The sequence below is a fragment of the Anolis sagrei genome, chromosome 3, assembly GCF_037176765.1.
Source record: "Anolis sagrei isolate rAnoSag1 chromosome 3, rAnoSag1.mat, whole genome shotgun sequence".
In the NCBI taxonomy this organism is placed as follows: domain Eukaryota; kingdom Metazoa; phylum Chordata; class Lepidosauria; order Squamata; family Dactyloidae; genus Anolis; species Anolis sagrei.
Genome location: NC_090023.1, coordinates 272,914,850 through 272,931,948, shown reverse-complemented (window position 1 = coordinate 272,931,948; position 17,099 = coordinate 272,914,850). Strand labels below are relative to the sequence as shown.

The window sequence follows — 17,099 nt, the reverse complement described above, 5'->3', positions numbered from 1 at the left end:
GGAAAATCAGGCTCCTGGGAGACGGAACAGAATATTTGGAATTATTCCCAAAACTCCATAGCACAACATGACCCAAAGGGAAGGGCTGGGAGAAATCTGGGAGAAGCAAGAGCCATGTTTGGATATTTGGAAGGGTGTTCCATTGAGGAGGAATGGGTGAGCTTGGTTTCTGGTACTCTGGAAACTGGGATGGAATAGAGCCATGGATTCAAGTAGTGAAATCGAGAAAATTTAGAGCAGTTTGTGGATAGTGAGATTGAGACAGTGGATAGAAGGCAGGATCATCAAGTTTGCAGACAACACCAAATTGGGAGGGAGAGCCAATACTCCAGAGGGCAGGAGTAGGACTCAAAATGATCTTGACAGATGAGAGAGATGATGGGCCAAAACTAACAAATGGGAGTTCAACAGTGACAAATGCAAGAGACTCCACTTTGGCAGGAAAAATGAAATGCAAAGATATAGAATGGGGGACAATGAGGCCTGGCTCGAGAGCAGGACGTGTGAAAAAGATCTTGGAGTCCTCGTGGACAACAAGTTAAACATGAGCCAGGAATGTGATGCAGCGGCAAAAAAGCCAATGGGATTGTGGCCTGCATCAAGAGGAACCTAGTGTCTAGATCCAGGGAAGTCATGCTCCCCATGCTCTATTCCGCCTTGGTTAGACCACACCTGGAATATTGTGTCCAATTCTGGGCACCACAATTGAAGGGAGATATTGACAAGCTGGCATGTGTCCAGAGGAGGGCGACTCAAATGATCAAGGGTCTGGAGAACAAGCCCTATGAGGAGCGGCTTAAGGAGCTGGGAATATTTAGCCTGAAGAAGAGAAGGTTGAGAGGAGATACGATAGCCATGTATAAATATGTGAGAGGAAGCCACAGGGAGGAGGGAGCAAGCTTGTTTTCTGCTTCCTTGGAGACTAGGAGGCGGAACAATGGCTTCAAACTACAAGAGAGGAGATTCCATCTGAACACGAGGAAGAGCTTCCTGACTGTGAGAGCCGTTCAGCAGTGGAACTCTCTGCCCCGGAGGGTGGTGGAGGCTCCTTCTTTGGAAGCTTTGAAACAGAGGCTGGATGGCCATCTGTCAGGGGTGATTTGGATGCAATATTCCTGCTTCTTGGCAGAATGGGGTTGGACGGGATGGCCCAGGAGGTCTCTTCCAACTCTTTGATTCTAGGATTCTATGATAATGAAACCCGATACATGAATAACGAGAATGGACAAGCAAACAATGAGATCCGGTACTGGGCTGCAGAGTCTGAGCCTGGAGAGACCCAAAACTAAAACCCAGTGTTCTCCAATCAAAGAAGTCTCAACAGATGAAGCAGAAGTAACCAAGGTATTTTATTTGATCTGGCTGGAAAGGATGACAGCCAGCGGTAAGGTGCTCAAAGAAGTTGACATGTCATGATACAGATAAAACACACATTTTATACAGTTCAGTCTTTTTTTTTTTTTTTTTTTGCATGCATGCATGCATGCATGTATGAATGCCCAGCTGGGCTGGCTTCACGCTGATTGGCAGAGCTGGCTCTGATGTCACAAGCAGTGTGGATTATCTGGTTTGATTATCTGGATTATATAGCAATACAGAAGAGGCTAGAGTCCATTTCTCTGGGGGTTTTTAAGCAGAAGCTGGATGGCCATCTGCCAGGAGGGCTTGGATGATGTCTTCCTGCCTGGCAGGAGAGGGTTGGGCAGGATGGATTTTGGAGGTTCTTCCAACTCTAGGATTCCAGGATTGTGTGACCTCAATTTTCCTTCTGCCAGTTTCACCTCTATGCAAAACACAAGGAAGGTGTGTGGGTGCTCATCTCACACCTCAAAGCCTGAGTGAGTCATTTGGCGCCTTGTTTGGGGAGCTTTGGGTGTAGCCTTGTCTGAACCCTAAAACAAAACAAAAACCCATGAGTCCTTTGGCTCATCCTCCTTTCTGGCCCTCACTGTTGTGTATTACTCAGCAACCTGTAAGATTGCAATGTGAGGCTGGGCAGGCAAGAGAGCATGCTCCTTCCTGCCCTAAGGCAGAATCCAAAGAAGATGTTGGAGAAAAAGGAGCTCAGATAAGTATGTCCTTCTGGATCTGGAGAGTTGTGTAGGAACTGAGCTCATAAAGGGAATTTCCCAGTCCTGCCACCCAACACAGACCCGCATGCTCAGTGCTTTTCCTTATGTGGTGCAAAGGCTGCGTAGGTGCTGACCGATCAACAGGAATGGCAGTGTTTGGAACCTCATTGCATCTGAAGCCCGGTGCTTTCCAGGCAGGGAATTCCCCAGATGACACCTCTGGGAGTGAATCCTTCCCAAGACAAGGCTCAAGGAAGCCATGGGAGGATTGGGGCCCTGCTCTCTCCTCCTTCCCTCCTTTCAATAAAACCTTTGACAAGGTTCCCCAAGGCGTTCTCATAGAGAAGCTAATAAAATGTGGGCATGGCAATGCTCCTGTGAGGCGGATTGGGAACTGGGTGACTGCTGAACCCAAAGGGTGCTTCTGTACATAGAATCCTAGAGTTGGAAGAGACCTCATGGGCCATCCAGTCCAACCCCATTCTGCCAAGAAGCAGGAATACATTGGTTTGCTCCTGATACAATAAATAAATAAAAACCAGCCTGCACCAATCAGTGCTCAGAGTGACAAAAGGTCAATGTTTGAATAGCTGTCAAACTCTTATAGATGTCTCTGCCTTTATGTCAGATGGGAGAAAGCAGACCATCCTGGCATCCACTTTGGACGAGGGAATGAAGTCTCTGTCCTTTGCCTTCCCCTCATTCGTGTCTCATTTGACCTTCGGAGCCTAAGCATGTGGGGACCCTGAACCCGCAGGGAAGCTGGAGTCACATATCAAAACACACCACAAGAACGCCAGTGAGATGACTTGGCGAGCAAGCCCTTGTCCACCAGCCAGCTAGTCCTCTTTGCTGCTCTCATAACAGGGGTTGATGTAGACTTCGCTTTTTCGATTGCTTTCCCCATCTGCTGCAAAATCTTTGTGGTTCGTCGGAGGCCAAGACACATCCCCATCCATCTGCCTTTGTAGCTTCCGGTATTTGCTGGCGGAGTGGATCCGGAAGCGGGCCTTCACCCAGAGCCACAGGCGATGGTTCTCCAGGAGGGCATCCTGCAAAGAAGAAGGGAAGGAAGGCGTGTTTAGTAAGACCAGCTTTTGGAGAAAAATGAGAGAGGAATGTGATTGGCCGAGTTAGAGTGGGCAAAGCATAACTTGGCAAAAGGAAAAAAAATGTCTTTAAAGAGAGGTTATGAAATCCCTGTCAGGAGATTGAACTTGGGTGTTGAAGGGAGAGGGTGTTTGTAGTTTGGAGTAGTGTAGAGGGTTAGGAAAAGGCCTGAGATTGGCCAGAGTTGCTAGCAGGGTTAGTTAGTGAGGAGTTTACAGCTATTAGGAGGATAGCTGGGAAACAGATAGATAGATCCAGGTTAGGACTATCTGTGCTGGTGGAGAATTACTGTCAGAGAAACTATCCTGTTGGGATTCTTGTTTGGAGAGAGAAAGAAGAATTTCTTGTGCAATAAAGTCAGAACTGTTTATGTAACCACATGCTTTCTAGACAAATCTCTGTAACAGCCAAGTTTAGTTCCTGCATTGTTCCTGTTCTTGTTAATAAACATTATTGTTTATTGCTCATCACATCTGACTCAAGTGTGCCTCTGTGCATAAAGGTTTAAAAGCGGCTTTAAGCAGAAATCAAGAACTCAATGGTGGCAGCTTATGTTTTAAAGAAACAGCTTGGAGAAGAGAAGCCATGCTGAAAGGATGTCACAGAGAAGAAGAAGAAGCAAGTTTTTTCCTGCTTCTAGAAGATGCAGCAGTTTGGAAGAAAAAGAGCTTGCATCTAAACATTAGGAAGGAACTCGGGACTGGAAACATGTTTAACAATGGAATGGTCCACCAGGAAGGCTGTTGGGCTCTCCACCTTTGGAAAGCTATAAACAGAGACTGGATGGGCATCTCTTAGGAATGCCTTAGTTATGCATTTCTGCAAGGAAGAAGGAGACTCAGACTGAATGGCCCTTGGGTCCCTTCCAGCTCTAAGATTCAATGAATCTTTAATCCCACCTCTCTCATTCATGGGGTTGAACCCAGCCTTGCTGTATATCACAACAATAACAGCAAAGCAGTCCTCATTTTCTAGAGCAGTGGTTCTCAACCTTCTAATGCCGCGACCCCTTGATACAGTTCCTCATGTTGTGGTGACCCCCAACCATATAATTATTTTTGTTGCTACCTCACAACTGTAATTTTGCTGCTGTTATGAATCGTCATGTAAGTATGCAGGATGTATTTTCATTCACTGGACCAAACTTGGCACAAATACCCAATAGGCCCAAATTTGAATACTAGTGGGGTTGGGGGGAGGGACTGGTTTTGTCATTTGAGAGTTGTCCTTGTTGGGATTTATAGTTCACCTACAATCAAGAGCATTCAGATCTCCACCAATGATGGAACTGAACCAATCTTGGCACACAAAACTCCCATGGCCATCAGAAAACACTAGCAGGGTTTGGTGGGCATGGATCCTGAGTTTGGGAGGTGTAGTTCATCTACATCTGTGGACTCAAACAATGATGGATCAGGACCAAATTTGGCACGAATATTCCATCTGCCCAAATGCGAACATTAGTGGAGTTTGGGGGAAATAGACCTTGGCATTTGGGAGTTGTAGTTGCTGGGATTTATAGTTCACCTACAATCAAAGAGCATTCTGAACTCCACCAACAATAGAATTGGACCTAACTTTCCACACGTAACTCAGATGTTCAAGAGAAAATACTGTGTTTTCTGATGGTCTTCGGTGACCCCTCGGACACCCTCTCGCGACCCCCCCAGGGGTCCCGACCCCCAGGTTGAGAGACACTGTTCTAGAGCATCTCAGATGGAGGGTGATTAATAAGTAATTAAATATGATGATGATGAATATGATTTCCTGGTGGACTGCTTTGCTGTTATTGTTGTGATGTATGGCAAGGTTGGGTTCAGCCCCATGAATGAGAGAGCTGGGAGGCAATGGGGAAACAATGCTCTTCCCAATCAAGAGTTTGACATGAAAAGGTCTGCTGTCCATTGTTCACTCCATGTTTAGTTCTGAAAATGATGAACGGAGGGCCTGCTTCCTCCCCAAGTGTTTGAAGGCAACTCCACTCCCCTTTTCTCGGCCTCCGTTGGGCCAGGTTCCAACAATATTGCTTACCATTCTTCTCAGACAGGAAAACTGAAGTCCAGGGAAACTTAAGAAGGAGAAAGCTAAAAATTCACAGTGGCTGCTTACCTCCACAAAAAAGGAGACGGCAAACCGGACCGCCATCATGACCAGAATCCAAACCCTCCAGAGAGTAGGGATGCAGAGGAGCTGCAGGAAAGAAAAGGGGGTCAGGAAGAGGTCTGGGGCACCCCATTTGAGAGGGACTATACATATATACATACGAAGCCAAAGATGGTGTTCTGGCTTTTCAAGGGACGCAGCTGCACCCAACTGTCTTACAGAGAAGACAATGCCATACCTGGGAAAACACCACGTAGCATAGGGTTGGACTCATTGGCTTCGTATTGGTGATACCTTTGGGGTCAGTGGTGCCCCTGTATTTCATTTTATCTGGAATATTGTGTCCAATTCTGGGCACCACAATTCAAGAGAGATATTGACAAGCTGGAATGTGTCCAGAGGAGGGCGACTAAAATGATCAAGGGTCTGGAGAACAAGCCCTATGAGGAGCGGCTTAGGGAACTGGACATGTTTAGCCTGAAGAAGGGAAGGCTGAGAGGAGATATGATAGCCATGGATAAATATGTGAGAGGAAGCCACAGGGAGGAGGGAGCAAGCTTCCTTTCTGCTTCCCTGGAGACTAGGACACAATGGAACAATGGCTTCAAACTACAAGAGAGGAGATTCCATCTGAACATGAGGAAGAACTTCCTGACTGTGAGAGCCATTCAGCAGTGGAACTCTCTGCCCCGGAGTGTGGTGGAGGCTCCTTCTTTGGAAGCTTTTAAGCAGAGGCTGGATGGCCATTTGTCAGGGGTGATTTGAATGCAATATTCCTGCTTCTTGGCAGAATGGGGTTGGACTGGATGGCCCATGAGGTGTCTTCCAACTCTTTGATTCTATGATTCTAGTGCATTTTCTGTACCTTTGGCCACACAAAAGACACAGATCCTAGAACCTGGTGCTTGGTCACACAGTTTGCCTTGTGGAAGGGAGGAAATACTTCCCATGGATGTGGACAATGTCTCCAACACAACCTTTTGCTCAGAGCTACTGCTGCACAAAAGACCCAAATGGGCCAAACTTAGTGCCCCCCAGCAAGCTCCTTCAATCTAAGCCTCCACCATGTAATATACCTGATGAGCCTCCATCTGCCCTCAACGACATGGAGGACAACAGTGGTCCTCTTGGGCATTTGGCACCTGCCTCAGAAAGTCAGTGTGGTTATTTGGCATCAGATGGACTTTAATATATGAAGGGCAGATGTCTAGAGCTTCTGTTCTTGAGGGCCTTTCTTAAGAAGAACAGCTTCTTCATCCAGGGCTTTTTGGAAGAGAACAGTCTTGCAAAACTACAACTCCCAGGATTCCAGAGTTAGGGCAGCTCAAGAGAAGTCAAATCACCTTCATTGTATGGTGTAGGGTATCTCACCAAACATCCCAGGATTCCATATCATCAAGCAATCACAGTTAAAGTGAAGTCAAACTGCATTCATTTGAGAGTGTAGATGCACCCCATGGGCTCCAATTCTGGTTTCCCATTGCCCGGGCATGTTCTAAATGTACTATGGGCAGATGCTGGTCCACAAGCCATGGGTCCCAGCTGAACTTCTGCGCAGGGAAGGAACAACGGTAGCCAATGGGCATGACTATGTCAGTGGTCCATTGGCCATTCCCTTACATCAGATTGGCCAAGAGACGATTTGCTTGCAAAGGGAATGGGACATGCCTCTTCCTTCAGAGCACCTTGTAGACCAGTGGTTCTCAACCTGGGGTCCCCAGGTGTTTTTGGCCTACAACTCCCAGAAATCCCAGCTGTCAGGATTTCTGGGAGTTGAAGGCCAAAAACATCTGGAGACCCCAAGTTGAGAACCACTGTTGTAGACTCACCTGTAGCCCCTTGTACACAACATCTGTGTCGGCAAAGAGAATGAACACCGAAATCCCGAACCAGATGGACATCAGGCAGGAGAAAACATCTGGGGAAAATCAGGGAAACAAAAGGGGAAAGGCCCAATGAATCCCATGATGCTCTTCCTGTAGCAGATTGGAAAGGAGGACTTCTGGCCCAGGATACCTCTGGAGGGCCTAGAAAATCCTTAGTGAGGACATACTTCATCAGCTGTGGAAACCATGGAGATCTGTCATCTGTCATCTCAAAACCTCACAAATGCAAAATCGCAAGCACGTCTGGTGGGGACGAGAGACAGGGCCTTCTCTGTGGTGGCCCCTCGGCTGTGGAACTCCCTGCCTAGGGATATTAGATCAGCCCCCTCCCTCCTGACTTTCCAAAAATGAGTAAAAACTTGGCTCTTTGAGCAAGCATTCGGAACCCCGGAATAAATAGACAAACTAGAGCTGGAAAATGACCCAGGAACGACCAAGACAATGGAACGGTTGAGGATTGAATTATGCACTGTCTTTATGGGGAGCGGCGTGAGCTTCCGCTGTCAGCCCTAGCTTCTGCCAACCTAGCAGTTCAAAAACATGCAAATGTGAGTAGATCAATAGGTACCGCTCCGGCGGGAAGGTAACGGCGCTCCATGCAGTCATGCCGGCCACATGACCTTGGAGGTGTCTACGGACAACGCTGGCTCTTCGGCTTAGAAATGGAGATGAGCACCACACCCCAGAGTCAGACATGACTGGACTTAATGTCAGGGGACTACCTTTACCTTTTTACCTTATGTTTAAATGCACTTTAATGTTTTTGCTTTATTACTGTATGTATTTTTATGGCATCGAATTGTGCCGACTGTGTATACCGCCCTGAGTCGCCTCCGGGCTGATATGGGCGGGATAGAAATGATGTAAATAAATAAATAAATAAATTACAACCAGGAAAGTCCTCAGGAAATAACACTCCTGATATCACACTGCTTAGCACTCCTGTCGAAAGCCTGAAATACTGGGAATGTATTTGGACTCACAGTTAGTGTAGACGGGCTTCCGGAAGGGCCTCCCTTTGCAGAAGATGAAAGCCAGGATGCAGCAGTCGAGGCTGCACAGGTGGTAGATGGTGGTGTCCTCGTAGCTCAGCACCGGGTGACCTACGGCCAATGTGCCTTCGGAGGAGTGGTTGCCAGAGGGGCACGGGCTGGAAGGAAAAGCAGACCCTGGAAATGGCCTCTTCCATCATCCCAATCTTCTACTCTCTGTCTCTCTCGGGCCCCTTGTTTTTGGCCTGGAGGAACATGCTCTGGTCTTAACATGAGCCAAGGCTGGAGCCCAAAAGATCCTTGCTTGCTTAAAAGGACCAGAGGTGCTGCCAGGATCACAGCTTCCAGGATGAAGACCTTCAGAGTATTTGGGTCAAAGTTTTCCAAGCATTTCGTGCTGGTGACACCCTTTTTAGACATCATATGCATCATTTCGTGACACAGTAATTCAGTTCTACTAGCAAACCAAAAGGTAAGTCAACCCCTTATAAGAAAACATACAAACACACACACACACACACACACACATAATTTGTATCTTAAATAATCTTGACAAACTAGAGAGATGGGCCAAAACTAACAAAATGAAGTTCAACAGGGACAAATGCAAGATACTCCACTTAGGCAGAAAAAACGAAATGCAAAGAGATAGAATGGGGGACACCTGGCTCGAGAGCAGTACGTGCGATAAAAATCTTGGAGTCCTCGTGGACAACAAGTTCAACATGAGCCAACAATGTGATGTGGTGGCAAAAAAAGCCAATGGGATTTTGGCCTGCATCAAGAGGAGCATTGTGTCTAGATCTAGGGAAGTCATGCTCTCCATGCTCTATTCCGCTTTGGTTAGACCACACCTGGAATATTGTGTCCAATTCTGGGCAACACAATTCAAGAGAGATGTTAACAAGCTGGAATGTGTCCAGAGGAGGGTGACTAAAATGATCAAGGGTCTGGAGAACAAGCCCTATGAGGAGCGGCTTAAGGAGCTGGGCATGTTTAGCCTGAAGAAGAGAAGGCTGAGAGGAGACATGATGAAGGCCATGTATAAATATGTGAGAGGAAGCCACAGGGAGGAGGAGGGAGCAAGCTTGTTTTCTGCTTCCCTGGAGACTAGGACGCAATGGAACAATGGCTTCAAACTACAAGAGAGGAGATTCCATCTGAACATGAGGAAGAACTTCCTGACTGTGAGAGCCGTTCAGCAGTGGAATTCTCTGCCCCGGAGGGAATGTGGTGGAGGCTCCTCCTTTGGAAACTTTGAAACAGAGGCTGGATGGCCATCTGTCAGGGGTGATTTGAATGCAATATTCCTGCTTCTTGGAAGAATAAGGTTGGACTGGATGGCCCAGGAGGTCTCTTCCAACTCTTTGATTCTATTATTGTATGATTCTATCGGTGAACCTCCTCCACCTCCTCCTCCTCCTTCTGGTGTTAATGATGTTTAATGTATTGTGGGAATCACTGGGGTGTTGTCTGGTTTCTGTGGTGTATGACCGTGTTTCTAGCAACATTTTCTCCTAATGTTTTGTCTGCATCTGTGGACAAGGCACCTTTTGAGGATTTATTATGTTTATTTATACCTTGCCTTTTCTCTCCACAAAGGAGACTCACGTCTCATGAAAGTCTGACTTGGCCACGGTGGTCCACGCTCTGGTTACATCCCGTATAGACTACTGCAACGCTCTCTACATGGGGTTGCCTCTGAAGACTGCCCGGAAGCTATAACTAGTCCAACGTGCGGCAGCCGGATTACTAACAGGAGCGGGGTACAGGGAGCATACTACTCCACTGGCTGCCAATCAGCTTCCAAGCACAATTCAAAGTGCTGGTGTTGACCTATAAAGCCCTAAACGACTCTGGCCCAGTTTACCTGTCCGAACGGATTCTCCCCTACGAACCATCAAGATTGTTAAGATCTTCTGGAGGGGCCTTGCTCTCGGTCCCACCACCTTCGCAATCGCGTCTGGTGGGGACGAGGGACAGGGCCTTCTCGGTGGTGGCCCCTCAGCTGTGGAACTCTCTCCTGATAGAGATCAGATCTGCCCCCTCCCTCCTGACTTTCAGAAAGATGGTAAAATCTTGGCTCTGGAACTTAGCATTCTCAGATTGATGATCGAATCAATAACTGTTGACCACAAGGCGGATGGTGGTGAATTTGTGATTTACCTTGACGAATTAGCTTTATGTCATTCTTGATCTGTATTTTAATGTGTTTTAATGTATTAATGTATTATGATGTTATTATGCTTTAGTTTATTTGTATATTGATTCTCTGTTGTTAGCCGGTCTGAGCCCCTCCTCGGAGGTCGAGAAGACCGGGTTATAAAAGCTCTAAATAAATAATAAATCAGTAATAAAACCTTTCATTTTATATTGATAGGCTTAGTGACTTCTTGTTACGTTCACACAACAACACCCACACACTGCAGCCGACACACACATTTTTGTAACACACAGTTTAGAAAGCTTTGATCTAGGGATGCAAGGAAATCTGCTGCATAGGAAGAAACCATGGAGGAGCAGCAAAAGCCAAGTGAAAATGGCTGCCCTTAGGACAGTGGTTCTCAACCTGTGGGTCCCCAGATGTTTTGGCCTTCAACTCCCAGAAATCCCAACAGCTGGTAAACTGGCTGGGATTTCTGGGAGTTGTAGGCCAAAACATCTGGGGACCCACAGGTTGAGAACCACTGCCTTAGGATCTCCATTTGCACTGTACAGGTAAGGTCACTTAACAATTGCTTGAACTGTCATGGTTCAATATTAAAAAATCTTGTGAGTAATAGCTTTGCAAGGTCTTTAGCCTTCTCTGCCAAAGAGTGTTGGAGGCTCACCAAACAACAAGCCTGGAACGCCGGGTTTCGGTGGTGACCAGGGGAGCATTTGCACAATTAAAACTTGTGCGCCAGCTGCGCCCGTACCTTGGGAAGTCTGACTTGGCCACGGTAGTCCACGCGCTGGTTACATCCCGTATAGACTACTGCAACGCTCTCTACGTGGGGTTGCCTATGAAGACTGCTTGGAAGCTCCAACTAGTCCAACGATCGGCAGCCAGGTTATTAACAGGAGCAGCACTCAGGGAGCACACCACTCCTCTGTTGCGCCAGCTCCACTGGCTGCCAATTTGCTACCGGGCACAATTCAAGGTGCTGGCTTTAGCCTTTAAAGCCCTAAACGGTTCTGGCCCGACCTATCTGTCCGAATGCATCTCCTATGAACCAGTTAGGACATTAAGATCGTCCGGGGAGGCCCTGCTCTCGATCCCACCAGCCTCACAAGCACGGCTGGCAGGGGCGAGAGACAGGGCCTTCTCAGTGGTGGCCCCTCAGCTGTGGAACGTCCTGCCCGCAGACATTAGATCGGCCTCCTCCCTGCTGGCGTTCAGGAGAAGAGTGAAGACCTGGCTCTTTGAACAGGCGTTTAATTAAGCAGTGCAATTAATCGATTGATCATGGAACTTGGAATAATGGACAAGGAGATCGGACTATGACTTTGCTGATGAGACGTGATGGATTAGTTATAGGGATGTATTGATGTTATATTGATGTAGTTGCCTTGGTTAGTGTTTTAAATGCTAATGTTGTGCACTTTGTATACTGACTTGGTTGTAAACCGCTCTGAGTTGCCTACGGGCTGAGAGAGAGCGGAATACAAATAAATAAAGTAAATAAACAACTCCATAGATTTGAGCCATAGTGGTGAAATGCAGTATCAAATAGCATTCATTCCCTAGTATAGATGCACCCAGAGAAGGGTAAATAAATATCTAACCAAACTACAACTCTCAAGATTCCATGGCACTGAGCCATGGCAGTTCAAGTGCTGCAAAACGGCATCCATCCCATGGTGAAGATACCCCCATGGCCTCTGTCCAGAGAGCTCACCTGTAGTGGCGCACCTCTGCATACCAGGGCTGCTGCTTGACAAAGACGAAGCCGCAGGTTTGGATGACGAGGGCCGAGAGGATGCTGAAGATGATGGAGGCCAGAAGTGGTGGGGAGATGAGGCGCCCGGAGGGGCGGAAGGGGGCCAGCCTGGGGTGGGCTTGCGTCAGGCTCACTGCAGAGGGAAGGAAAGGAGGGGAACAGTCAAGGATGGATGGAAGGATGGAGTCCCAAGGCATCCCCATCCTATGCAACAACAATTATCTTAAACCCAAGGGCCAGAAAGGACAGCCAGACTGGAGCTGGGCAGAAAGAGTGGCAGAACCATAAAGTGTTGCACTCCAGGACAGGAAAAGCCCTCTGACGTTAAACACCACACCGCTGGATAGAAAACAATCCTTTTATTGAAGATAATGAAAAAGCAGTAAGGTAAAAAAAGCACTTTAAAGAAATAGGTAAATCCAATTAGGTAGGAAGATAAGCAGGAACAAAGTAGTCCAGAGTGATAGTCCAGCAAAGTCCATAAAAACAAAGTCAAAACTTTCCAAATAAAATCAGGAAACATGAATCCAAGGCATGAATATAGAAGCATAGAATCCAAGAATCAAAACCATGAAACAAAGGTCCATAAAGCATGAATTTTCCAAGCAAAGCTTCCATGAACAAGGACGAGATTTTGACTTGATTCCAAACGATGCTTCATCTGACTACATTTCCTGTGCTTGGGACTTTTATCTCCTCGTTAGCTATATCTCTAGCACTCAGAAATTGGTTTCGCCTTAGCTGAGAATTTCTTATCTTTTTCTCTCAGAGTCTGGCAGAACGCCAAAGCCACTGTTCGGCTCTCCTGTTTTGACTGATCTCTTCCCATCTATCTATTTCCTCATTTCCTGTGCTTGGGACTTTTGTCTCCTCGTTAGCTATGTCTCTAGCATTCAGAAATTGGTTTCGCTTTAGCTGAGAATTTCTTATCTTTTTCTCTCAGAGTCTGGCAGAATGCCAAAGCCACTGTTCAGCTCTCCTGTTTTGACTGATCTCTTCCCATCTATCTATTTCCTCATTTCCTGTGCTTGGGACTTTTGTCTCCTCGTTAGCTATGTCTCTAGCACTCAGAAATCAGTTTCGCTTTAGCTGAGAATTTCTTATCTTTTTCTCTCAGAGCCTGGCAGAACGCCAAAGCCACTGTTCGGCTCTCCTGTTTTGACTGATCTCTTCCCATCTATCTATTTCCTCATTTCCTGTGCTTGGGACTTTTGTCTCCTCGTTAGCTATGTCTCTAGCATTCAGAAATTGGTTTCGCTTTAGCTGAGAATTTCTTATCTTTTTCTCTCAGAGTCTGGCAGAATGCCAAAGCCACTGTTCAGCTCTCCTGTTTTGACTGATCTCTTCCCATCTATCTATTTCCTCATTTCCTGTGCTTGGGACTTTTGTCTCCTCGTTAGCTATGTCTCTAGCACTCAGAAATCAGTTTCGCTTTAGCTGAGAATTTCTTATCTTTTTCTCTCAGAGCCTGGCAGAACGCCAAAGCCACTGTTCGGCTCTCCTGTTTTGACTGATCTCTTCCCATCTATCTATTTCCTCATTTCCTGTGCTTGGGACTTTTGTCTCCTCGTTAGCTATGTCTCTAGCACTCAGAAATTGGTTTCGCCTTAGCTGAGAATTTCTTATCTTTTTCTCTCAGAGTCTGGCAGAATGCCAAAGCCACTGTTCGGCTCTCCTGTTTTGACTGATCTCTTCCCCTCTATCTATTTCCTCATTAATTTCTGCAGCTGGGCCAGGTGCCAAACTATTTTCATGTTCCCTATCATGGGAACTCTCTGGTAACAATTCAGAAAGCACACCATCATCCCCACACCCTTCAGGGACATTCTCATGGGAAACTACACTTTGAAGAGGGATCTCCTGGTCATTCTCTGCATCAATATCTCTTCATCAAGATGGCCAAACCATGGCCATCTTGAAACTCATCTTGCAACTCATTGACATAACTCCCCACATCCAAAGCACCTGATCCAGAAATGCAATCACAGGCTGAGCTCCAACATAAAGCTCTGCCTCTGTTTTCACTCCTTCATTGGAAAGGGTTGGAGAAAAGGAAAGGTGACCAGGAGCACAGAGATAAGGGTCTCCAAAGCGCCATCGGAGATTGCTAGGTTTGGGATTGTGTAGAGGCCTTTTTGGTGGCTTCCCCAAAACTGCAGGAGCCCACCTGCCCTAAAGGCTCAGCAGAACTTGGACCCAAGCAAGGGTTTGTTCTGGCAAGCTGCTCCCAGCAAACGGGACTCAATGCTAGGTCTGCCAGGAGCATGGGCCACATCTTGAGGGCATGGTTTGCCCATCACTCCGCAGTGCTTGCTCCCACCCCACAGGGATATGAGGAGAGGAATGGGAGAAGGTAGGACAAAGGACAGGCTGCTTACTTGTTAGGCAGGCAACCATGGCAATGCCATCTTGCAGGAGGAACTGGTAATTCCCAAGAAGCTGCATTTGCTGAAAGAAGAAAAGAAGTCATAGAATCATAGAATCAAAGAGTTGGAAGAGACCTCATGGACCGTCCAGTCCAACCCCATTCTGCCAAGAAGCAGGAATATTGCATTCAAATCACCCCTGACAGATGGCCATCCAGCCTCTGCTCAAAAGCTTCCAAAGAAGGAGCCTCCACCACACTCCAGGGCAGAGAGTTCCACTGCTGAACGGCTCTCACAGTCAGGAAGTTCTTCCTCATGTTCAGATGGAATCTCCTCTCTTGTAGTTTGAAGCCATTGCTCCATTGCGTCCTAGTCTCCAGGGAAGCAGAAAGGAAGCTTGCTCCCTCCTCCTCCCTGTGGCTTCCTCTCACATATTTATACATGGCTATCATGTCTCCTCTCAGCCTTCTCTTCTTAAGGCTAAACATGCCCAGCTCCTTAAGCCACTCCTCATAGGGCTTGTTCTCCAGACCCTTGATCATTTTAGTCGCCCTCCTCTGGACACATTCCAGCTTGTCAATATCTCTCTTGAATTGTGGTGCCCAGAATTGGACACAATATTCCAGGTGTGGTCTAACCAAAACAGAATAGAGCATGGGGAGCATGACTTCCCTGGACCTAGACACTAGGCTCCTCTTGATGCAGGCCAACATCCCACTGGCTTTTTTTGCCGCCACATCACATTCCTGGCTCATGTTTAACTTGTTGTCCATGAGAACTCCAAGATCTTTTTCACACGTCCTGCTCTCGAGCCAGGCATCATCGTCCCCCATTCTGTCTCTTTGCATTTCGTTTTTTCTTCCTAAGTGGAGTCTCTTGCTTTTGCCAGAGGGAGATTGTCTACATTAGGTTTCCATCAACATATAACAGACAGAAGACTCAGTCAAAAGGGCCCCTGTATGGCAGAATCCATGGCCATCTTGCAAGTTGGTTTCCTCTCTTGGAGTATAATGCTAGATATGGCATGCATCCACCTCTTCACAAAGGACCCCCTGTTGTTGTTGTTGTTCATTCGTTCAGTCGTCTCCGACTCTTCGTGACCTCATGGACCAGCCTACGCCAGAGCTCCCTGTCGGCCGTTACCACCCCCAGCTCCCTCAAGGTCAGTCCAGTCACTTCAAGGATGCCATCCATCCATCTTGCCCTTGGTCGGCCCCTCTTCCTTTTGCCTTCCACTTTCCCCAGCATAATTGTCTTCTCTAGGCTTTCCTGTCTCCTCATGATGTGGCCAAAGGACTTCAACTTTGTCTCTAGTATCTTTCCCTCCAGTGAGCAGTCGGGCTTTATTTCCTGGAGGATGGACTGGTTGGATCTTCTCGCAGTCCAAGGCACTCTCAGCACTTTCCTCCAACACCACAGCTCAAAAGCATCGATCTTCCTTCGCTCAGCCTTCCCTAAGGTCCAGCTCTCACCTCCGTAGGTGACTACTACAGGGAAGACCATGGCTTTGACTAGGTGGATCTTTGTTGCCAGTCTGATGTCTCTACTCTTCACTATTTTATCGAGACTGGACATTGCTCTCCTCCCAAGAAGTAAGCGTCTTCTGATTTCCTGGCCACAGTCTGCATCTGCAGTCATCTTTGCCCCTAGAAATACAAAGTCTGTCACGGCCTCCACGGTTTCTCCCTCTATTTTCCAGTTGTCAATCATTCTTGTTGCCATAATCTTGGTTTTTTTGACGTTTAGCTGCAACCCGGCTTTTGCGCTTTCTTCTTTCACCTTGATTAAAAGGCTCCTCAGCTCCTCCTCGCTTTCGGCCATCAGAGTGGTGTCATCTGCATATCTGAGGTTGTTAATATTTCTTCCAGCAATTTTCACCCCAGCTTTGCATTCCTCAAGCCCCGCACATCCTCGCATGATGTGTTCTGCATACAAGTTAAAAAGGTTGGGTGAGAGGATGCAGCCTTGCCGTACGCCTTTCCCAATCTTGAACCAGTCTGTTGTTCCGTGGTCAGTTCTGACTGTTGCTACTTGGTCCTTGTACAGATTCCTCAGGAGAGAGACAAGGTGGCTTGGTATGCCCATCCCGCCAAGAACTTGCCACAGTTTATTATGATCCACACAGTCAAAGGCTTTAGAATAGTCAATGAAGCAGAAGTAGATGTTTTTCTGAAACTCCCTGCCTTTCTCCATTATCCAGCGGATATTGGCAATCTGGTCTCTCGTTCCTCTGCCTTTTCTAAACCCAGCTTGAACATCTGGCAACTCTCGCTCCATGTATTGCTGGAGTCTTCCTTGCAGGATCTTGAGCATTACCTTACTGGCATGAGAAATAAGGGCCACTGTACGGAAGTTGGAGCAGTCTTTCGCATTTCCCTTTTTTGGTATGGGGATATAAGTTGATTTTTTCCAGTCTGATGGCCATTCTTGTGTTTTCCATATTTGCTGGCAGATGGCATGCATCACCTTGACAGCATCATCTTTTAAGATTTTAAACAGTTCAGCTGGGATCCCATCGTCTCCTGCTGCCTTGTTGTTAGCAATGCTTCTTAAGGCCCATTCCACCTCACTCCTCAGGATGTCTGGTTCTAATTCATTCACCACACCGTCAAAACTATCCTCAATTTTATTATCCTTCCTATACAGA

The 17,099-nt window shown here is 47.1% G+C and overlaps 1 protein-coding gene across 1 annotated transcript in view; it reads right to left on the bottom strand.

The window, feature by feature from the left end:
• Positions 1-1,479: 1,479 nt before the first annotated feature.
• The window catches only part of LOC132770362 (probable cation-transporting ATPase 13A5), a 111,452-nt gene continuing 95,832 nt past the window's right edge, over positions 1,480-17,099 (bottom strand). Inside the window, exons 25-30 of the mRNA XM_067466142.1 lie at positions 14,465-14,534; positions 12,045-12,219; positions 8,155-8,321; positions 7,115-7,203; positions 5,292-5,372; positions 1,480-3,124 (exon numbers count right to left, since the gene is read on the bottom strand). Coding sequence (XP_067322243.1) covers positions 2,912-3,124; positions 5,292-5,372; positions 7,115-7,203; positions 8,155-8,321; positions 12,045-12,219; positions 14,465-14,534 — 795 coding nt within the window. The 3' untranslated portion in view covers positions 1,480-2,911. The remainder of the gene's footprint in view (positions 3,125-5,291; positions 5,373-7,114; positions 7,204-8,154; positions 8,322-12,044; positions 12,220-14,464; positions 14,535-17,099) is intronic.